The sequence below is a fragment of the Loxodonta africana genome, chromosome 11 (genome assembly GCF_030014295.1).
Source record: "Loxodonta africana isolate mLoxAfr1 chromosome 11, mLoxAfr1.hap2, whole genome shotgun sequence".
In the NCBI taxonomy this organism is placed as follows: domain Eukaryota; kingdom Metazoa; phylum Chordata; class Mammalia; order Proboscidea; family Elephantidae; genus Loxodonta; species Loxodonta africana.
This window is the reverse complement of record NC_087352.1, coordinates 27459894-27468841: the sequence shown is the minus strand read 5'-3', so window position 1 is coordinate 27468841 and position 8948 is coordinate 27459894. Positions and strand designations below refer to the sequence as shown.

Sequence of the window (8948 nt, the reverse complement as noted above, 5' to 3'; positions counted from 1 at the left end):
GTGATGGGAGCAGTGGGAGTTTTGGAGCAGGGAAGGGAGGTGATCTGACCCAGATCTCCTCAGACTCCCTATGGCTGCAGCATGGAGACCAGACTGTGAGTGTGAGGGGGTGCCCTGAGTGTATTTGATTTCAACTTAGCTGTTACCCTGAGGGGTGGTGTAAAATGATGGTAGTAGCATCACAGCTTAAGATTTTTTAGAGATAAGAACCAGGATCAGCCCAAAGCTGATACCTGTGAGGTGAAAGTCAGACGTACCTCCACTCTCCAACCTTTTTTTTTTTTACCAATTCTTATACCAACCATCTTCTCCACAGCATTCTCTGTCTGCTGGGATCTATAATTTGTTGTAATGGCTATACAGAACTCACAGACCATACTTAGAATGAAGTGGTTTATTAAGGAAGTACCAAGGTACAACTCAGGATCAGGATTAACAGGCTGCAACTCAGGAACAGGATCAGGAAGCCTGTAGGCAAAGCCTGGAAGGCTCCACTGAATGGAGAGCACATCTGTGTCTTCAGTGCAAAACAGCTCTCTCAACTCCTCTCGGCTATGTAAACAAGCAGGCCCTTCTCTCTGTCTTGTGCGACCCATCTCAACTGTGCAGGCCTCCTCGGCTCTCTCAGTGCAAGCTCCCCACAGGCCCCTCAGGACAACCTCCTTTTAGCTGTACACTCCACCGCTAAGCTGTAGAAACTACTCTGCCTTAGACTTCCCTGCCATCGGCCTTTCTATTGCTAACTGACACAGGTCATAGCCAGTGTGGCAGTTTTGTTCAGTTCTCTTAGCTGCATTTGTAGCAGGAGTTTTCTGTTGTCACCACCGGCTCTGCCACAGAGCCCCTTCTATTCTTGTCCCTGCTGGCTGTGCCATAAGGCCCCATCCAGGCCTGTCTCTGCTGGTGGTGCCATAGGGCCTCTTACAGGCCTGTTGCCACCAGCCCTGCTGCAGGGCTCCTTCAAGGCCTTTGGCTGTCTTCAGTGTTATAACCTTTGACCCATGTTACAGCTTTTTTAGGAGATTCTTCACCTCCTCTTTCTCTGCTTCTCCTTGCCCCTCTTGCCTTTTCTCCTTTCTGCTTCTTTCTTTTTCTGTCTGCTTCCCTCTGTGGGGTTGGCTGCATGTATAAGCAAACTCGTCTGTCAATTTTAGGCATTTTCTCCCACCAGGACCACCAACTGACCAGTAGGGTAGGGATACTTAATTTGCAAAGTAGGCTATAGTAACTTTATAGTATATTGAACCATCCCTAAAAAGTGCATACTGATCACAGGGCAGGTTGCAGCCCAGGGCTAGACAAAAAAGTATCAAGCCATTAAGTTGTTTACAGTTTACCCAGGAAATGTCTGTCAACCTGGACAAAAGTAAGAAACTCTCTGGGAACTCAGGGCTTAGAAGAAAAACTCTCAAGCTCTTTTTCCAAAAAACCAAGGCAAAAGGCCACTTAAAGGAACTTATTTCACAACAGATGGGAACCGGAAACGATCTCTCACAGCCCAGGTTATGTATGTTGTCCCGGCTAGAAAGTTACGCTTCAATCACAAGACTCCAAATTGAAAGTAAAGAACTTTATTATTCACATGTACTGGGGTGACATGGCATGCCCAGAGGCCAAGGCATATGAGGGGAGGTGGCCAGTGGGGAGAAACAGACAGAAAACAGACCTGAGGCACAACCTTTATTGGGACTTGAGGGTGGGGTGAGATTTTCATGGGGTACATGACAGTTGGTCCTTTTGAAACTAAAGAGCAGAAAGTAAGGATGAGCGGATACAGACACTAAGTGGGGTGGCTGTGGGGAGCTGAGAAGTGGAAATTGTGGGCCTTTTTGGTAACACGGTTATCCGTGACAAGAAACTGCAGTGGGGTATGGTGCATCACCTAACAGGGTGAGGGAGGGGCTCAACATGGATACCAACCCATCATCTAAGATATTGGGTAGCTAATATAATTATAGGGGTGTGGTAGGAATACCAGTGAACTGGCTACTGCGGTATTTCAGGTGCCTGGATCGATATGGTGACTGTGGAGGTAGGAGGAATGGTTGGGTTCTGGATCTGTCTTTTAAGTAGGTCTGTTTGGGTTGTCTGATCTTGAGTATGACAGAGGGAAAGGTAAGAGTCAGCAATAACCCCAAGGTTTTTAGTGTCAACACCTAGAAGTATGGAAGCTCAATCAACTGAGATGGAAGCCCCATCAACAGCAGTAGGAACAGTTTTCATTGGGGAGGCTTGTTTTGGCCATGTAAGAGCCTGAAGTGTTTCAGAGAACTAATGAGTGGAAACATCAAGCGGGCAATTGGATATACAGGTCTGGATTCTGGGGAGAGGTTCAGGATGGAGACATCTCCAAAGATGGTGGTCAGTGGGTGGATCAGGATGGAGCAGTACATAACATTAAGTACAGGGAAGCCTGCTCATGACGAGGTCTCTTGCTTGTGCTTGTGGTTGGGATGATGGATATCAACAGCACAGGTAAGTGAGGGAATTGGCCATGGGAAGGGTGCGGGAGAGAGGATGGTCAGGCAGACTTTGGAGGGAAGAGTGGACATGAACATATTTACTGTCCTGTCAACTCTCCAGGATTTTGTTGTGATCCTTGATGTGGTATGGGGCATTTTAGTCAGGGTGGTAGATTAAAAAAAAAAACACCTTTTTCAAAAAGAGTCTCTAGGGGAGTCACTGGGGTGGAGGGCCACTGGGGCCTGTGTTTGAAGGAGGCTTAGGTGGAGAGAGGAAGGCTGGGACTGGTGAGGAGACAGCAAGTGCAGCACAAGTGGAGGAGGCCACAGGTGATTCTTGTGGAATGAGGTTAAAGACGGGAAAAGAGGCAGGCAGGGAGGCCTTCACAGCAGGACTCATGGCCGTCCCTCAGAGGAGGGTGAGCAGGGCATGAAAGTGGGGGAATGAGCTTGGAGATTTAGGAGAGAAGTTAATCATGGAATGAACTCTTGTCCCCATCATAGCAGAGCTATGTGACCTTTGAGGATGTGGCCATTGACTTCTCCCAGGAGGAGTGGGGACTCCTTGATGAGGCTCAGAGGATACTATACAGTGATGTGATGCTGGAGAACTTTGCAATCATAGCATCATTGGGTAAGGTCCTCATACGCACCCTGGTGTGCTGTGATGGTTTCTGCCTTCCTTCTTTTGTCTAGAGATAACTTCTATCCTTCCTATAGCCAGTGGCATGGTTAATGTGTAGCCTTCATCACATGTATACTGTGGGTGCCAGGGCTGCGCTGTGTGCAGTGCCCTGAGTAATGCACTTCCTGAGCAGCCCCACCACCTGCCACCAGAGAGTGTGCAGGGACACATCCAGGAGTCAGCAATCTTGTATTCACCCCAATGGTACCCACCCTGGCTGCCTTCTCCCTGCCTGGGTGATGTGTCCACACCACCCCTGTGCCCCAGGTTCTGCCCATTCCTCTAGCTGACATTTCCTCCTGCTTGCCTGTGCTAAGAATTGTAGACATTGTTGTGGTCACTACTGATAATGAACATGGGATGTTCTTGTAAGAGCCTCTCTTGAGGTTTTTATTTGTAATATTAATTTTTTTTCCCTGTGGTCTATTGTGTGCTGAGCTGCTCTGGGACAGTGGTGGCCACTCACCTGTCCTGCCTTTCCCTTAGGACTTCATCGTGCAGGTCCCATCATGCAGACAGGGTTCAGGGAGAGGCTCTGTTTCTTCTCAGGGTGAACATGGCAGCATAGTCTCAGAGGACACCTGGCCCTGCTGAGCTGCAACTGGGGGAGGGTACTACAGTAGATTCTGTTCACATCATACCTGAAACTTACCCTGTGTTCAACAGTGTTTTTCCCACAACTCATTTCTACACTTTTTTCCTGTAAAATGGTAGTAGTAGCATCATCAGAACCTGTCTAACTTCAAGGCAGGGTAATGCAAATCACCATGAGTACAAAGCTGATTCCTATGAGTGAAGGTTAGACATATCCCCCGCTATGCAACCTTTTTATCAGTTCTGGCACCAGCCATCCTCCCCGCAGCACTCTGTTCTTCTGCGCTGGCTTTGATAATCCATTGCAGTGGCCACCCAGAACTCATAGACCATACTTATAGTTAAGTGGTTTATTAAGTAAGTAACAGGCTACAACTCAGCATTAGGATGAGGATACATGTAGGCAAAGTCTCCCGTCTTCAGTCCCTTCTCACATCCTATCAGCCGAGCAAGCAAGCAGGCCCTTCTCTCTGTTATGCATGCCCCTTCTCAGCTGTACAGACTTCTCTCAGCCCCCTCAGGGCAGACTCCTCTTGGCCCTCTCAGGACAGGCGTCTCTTGACCCTGCCGTCTGTTACCACCAACTCTGCTGTGGGGCTCCTTCTGGGCCTGTCCCTATCTTCAGTGTTATAGCCCTTGACCCATGTCACAGGTTTTTTAGGAGGTTTCTTGCCTCCTTTCTTTCTCTAGTTCTTCTCTCTCCTCTCTTGCCTTTTCTCCTTACTGCTGCTTCTTGCTTCCTCTCTTGTCTGAAAAACCTTTGTGGGGTTGGCTGCATATATATACAACTTCTTGTCAATTTCAAGGCATGTTCCCTCCAGTGGGGACCACAAACTGACCAATCCCCTTTTGGTAGGGCACAGACACTTTATTTGCATATTAGGCTACAGCCTTCATTTTCATGGTCTGTCGTCACTTCTGGTGGCATAGTGGTTAAGTGCTACGGCTGCTAACCAAAAGGTCGGCAGTTCACATCCACCAGGCATTCCTTGGAAACTCTGTGGGGCAGTTCTACTCTGTCCTATAGGGTCACTATGAGTTGGGATCGACTTGATGGCAACGGGTTTTTTTTTTTTTATAGTCACTTCATTTGCATAGTATATTGACCATTCTCTCCAAGGTGCATACCAATCATAGGGCACGCTGCAGCCCAGGACCAGACAAAAAGTATCAAACCTCATGTTGTATACAGCTTACCCAAGAAATGTCAATTAACCTGGACAAAAGTAACACACCCTCTGTGGTAGAAAACTATGGCAAAGGTAACCACTCAGAGCTGAGGGAAAAAATCTTTCAAGTTCTTTTTCCAAGGCAAAAGGACACATAAAGGAACTCATTTCAGCACACTTCCCCATACTTGACACTTTGCTGACTGGTCATTTCAACTGTGAATTCTAGCCCCTGGCTGTCCCCACCTTTCTCTCTTACATGACACCTGATTTTATACAGTGCTCCCTCTTTAATGGTTCCCGACGTTAGCCCCACTCATAAGGTGTCATAAGGTGTGCACGTATCCTTATACAGTCCTTGAACACTAGCCATTGGTTCCAGTTGCGTTTTCTTTGAGCATAGCTAACCCTCTGTACATCATGGCTGTGTCACCAGCAAAATCCTGCTGAAGGCTGATGGCAGAGGGGTGTGTTCGAAGCCCTGCCTCTTGCTGTGCACCCCATGCTCGTATCCTTCCTCAACCTCTTGTCAGCTCTGTTTTCCCACAATAGTCCTGTGGATTCGGTCCTTGACATCTGACACATTCTTATTTATTCTTGTAAATATTTAACACAGTAATTTCTAAATAAAATTTTTCACCTGTATAATATTTTTGGATTTTATAATATAGTGGCACCAATTACATTAATCATGTATGGAACCATGATCAATAGTCATTGCCATGACACATAATGGGGGCTTTTTCCTCCCAACAATGGAAACATATATTAAAGCATTTCTCTGCTTTCAGGTTGTTGCCATGTAACACAGGAGGAGGAGGAAGGAGTATCACAGGTCAGCACTCCACAGGCAGGTCCATGCACCCAGAAGACTCACCCATGTGAGATGTGTGTTTCAGTCTTGAACAACATTTTACATCTGGCTGAACACAAAGCAACAAACCCTGGTCAGAACCCGTACTTGAGTGGGGTGTATGTGCGAGGTTCTTGGCTCAGTGCAAACCTTCTCCAGCAGCAGAAGCATGATAGTGGAGAGAAACTCTTCAGGATGATCATGGACAGAAACTTGTTTGTGAACAGCTGCAAATTCCTGGTGTCAGGGCAGCCCTTTATCTGTGGGGAGGTTGGGAAGGATTCCTTGCTTCCCTTGGGCCTTCTCCAGCACCAGGCCATGCCCAACAATGAGAAGCCTCTAAATGGCCTCAAGTATGTGGAAGCCTTTTACAGTGGAAAGTTCCATTACAAGTACAAATGTGGGAAAGGTTTTAGAGACAAACAAACACTTGTTCACCACCAGAATGTGTGCACTGGAGATTGGCTTTGTGAGGGTAAAAACTGTAGGAAAGCCATCAGCTGCATGTACAGATTTGTTCAGGAGCAGGGAATTCATACCGGAGGAAGGCAATATGAGTGTGGTGAGTGTGGGAAAATCTTTAGCCATAGCTCCAACCTTATTGCACACAAGAGAATTCACACTGGAGAAAAGCCTTTTGAGTGCAGTCAGTGTGGGAAATGCTTTCGCAAAAATGGCCAACTTACTGAGCACAAGAAGATTCATACTGGAGAAGGGCCTTATGAATGTAGTCAATGTGGTAAATCCTTTAGCAGAAGTGGCAACCTTACTAGACATAGAAGAGTTCACATTGGAGTTAGGCCTTACACGTGTGGTGAATGTGGAAAATTCTTTAGCCGCAGCTATACTCTTGTTCAACACCAGAGAAGTCACGCAGGAGCGAATCCTTATGAATGTGGAGAATGCGGGAAATCATTGCGTGATCCCTCTAGCCTCATTCAACATCAAAGAATCCACACTGGAGAAAGGCCTTATAAGTGCAATGAGTGTGGAAAGTTATTTAGGAATAACTCCCACCTTATTGCCCACAGGAGAATTCACACTGGAGAAAGGCCTTATGAGTGCAGTGACTGTGGGAAGTCCTTTAGCCAAAGCTCCACCCTCATTCAACACCAGAGAATTCACACAGGTGCAAATCCTTATGAGTGTGGAGAATGTGGGAAATCATTGTGCAGTCACTCCAGCCTCGTTCAACATTGGAGAGTTCACACTGGGCAAAGGCCTTTTAAGTGCAATGACTGTGGGAAATTCTTTAGCCAAAGCTCCACCCTCATTCAACACCGGAGAGTCCACACTGGAGAAAGGCCTTATGAGCGTAGTGAATGTGGAAAGTTTTTTAGCAGTAGCTCCACCCTCATTAAACATCAAAGAGTCCACACTGGAGAAAGGCCTTATGAATGCAGTGAATGTGGTAAGCTGTTTAGGGATAGATCCCACCTTAGAGGGCACAAGAGAATTCACACAGGAGAAAGGCCTTATGAATGCAGTGAATGTGGGAAATCCTTCAGCCGTAGCTCTAGTCTTATTCAACACCAGAGAATTCACACAGGAGCAAATCCTTACGCATGTGGCGAATGTGAGAAATCATTTAAGGATCGTGCCAATCTAATTAATCATCATGGGTCCACACTGGAGAAAGACCTTATGAGTGTACAGAATGTGGGAAGTTGTTTAGGAATAGATCCTATCTTACTGTACACAAGAGAATTCACACTGGAGAAAGGCCTTATGAGTGTAGTGAATGTGCGAAATCCTTTAGCAATAGCTCCAGCCTTCATATGCACAAGAGAATTCACACTGGAGAAAGACCTTATGAATGCAGTGAATGTGGGAAATACTTTAGCTGAAGCTGCACTCTTGTTCAACATCAGAGAATTCACAAAGGAGCATATCCTTATGCATGTGGTGAATGTGGGAAATCATTTAACAATCGCTACAGTCTAATTAATCATCGGAGAGTCCACATTGGAGAAAGGCCTTATGAGTGCAATGAATGTGGGAAGCTCTTTAGGAATAGCTCCCATCTTGTTGTACACAAGAGAATTCACACTGGAGAAGGGCCTTATGAGTGCAGTCAATGTGGGAAATACTTTCGACAAAAGTGCAAACTTACAAAACACAAGAAAATTCACACTGGAGAAAGGCCTTATGAATACAGTGAATGTGGTAAATCCTTGCAGAAATTGCAGCTTTACTAGTCAGGAGATTTCACACTCTAGTAGGTAGTATGTGTGTGGAAAATCTGGGAAATTCTTTAGCTAAAACTCCACCCTTTCCAACGCCACCAAGTGCACAGCAATAAGGGCTTACAAGTGACACATGACGAATCTTTGTCCAAAGCTCTAGCTTCGTTAAACACTGAATACGTCACGCAAGAGAAAGGCCCCATGAGAGCAGACAATGTGGGAAAACCTTCAGCCCAAGGTGTTAAATCATTCAGCTTTCAAAGGCCCAAAGATATGGAAGGCCTTGCACATGCAGGGAATATGCTAGTTCTTTGTTTAATATAACTGTTGTACAGAGCCTTTATTGGGGAGCCATCCGTCTTGAAGTTAATCTTCGTACTTTTGAACATCTAGAGTGGTAAGATTCCCTGAGCTCTAGGCATATATGAGTTGCATTGCACATTATACACTTCCCACTATCACTGCCAGTTTTTATGGCAGAAGCCATCTCACTGCTACCATCTTGCAACTTAACACTATGTGACTCAGTTACCCTAGAAAACTCAGGCAAGGCAGACAGCTGTGTTTTCTCCCATTGCTTGGAGAAAATCATGATTATTCTGAGCCATTGCCTTCTTTGATTGTTTACAACAGTGATTTACCCAGTGTTTCCCAAGAGAATCTGGTCTGGATTCTGCTGGCAGCTTGCACAGAAAGCTTTTATTGGTCATGACATTCTTGGTCTCATGTGATGTTCAGCATTAATTTTCCCCATCCTGCAGTTCACCAAACAGTAACTCCCTGTTACCCATTCTTCTGGTTTATAAAACAATAAAGAACTGTTGTTGAAGTCATGTGTCTGTCAGTTTTTTAGAGGAACAGATTTAATAAGATGTGTACACACACACACATCAAAAAAGACTTTAAAAGATTTAGTATCATTGATATACAATAGCCAGTACATATTTAAATTGTATAATTTGATAATGACCTGTATACCATCCACATGAAACTACAAGC

The 8948-nt window shown here is 45.7% G+C and overlaps 1 protein-coding gene across 1 annotated transcript; it reads left to right on the top strand.

Moving 5' to 3' along the window:
• The first annotated feature begins 1638 nt into the window (after nt 1–1638).
• Nucleotides 1639–8731, top strand: LOC104845455 (zinc finger protein 530-like). The gene is made up of 2 exons (XM_023543640.2): nt 1639–3096; nt 5702–8731. Exons 1-2 carry the CDS (start codon nt 3063–3065, stop codon nt 7705–7707), a joined length of 2040 nt encoding a protein of 679 aa, XP_023399408.2. The 5' UTR covers nt 1639–3062; the 3' UTR covers nt 7708–8731.
• Nucleotides 8732–8948: the final 217 nt, after the last annotated feature.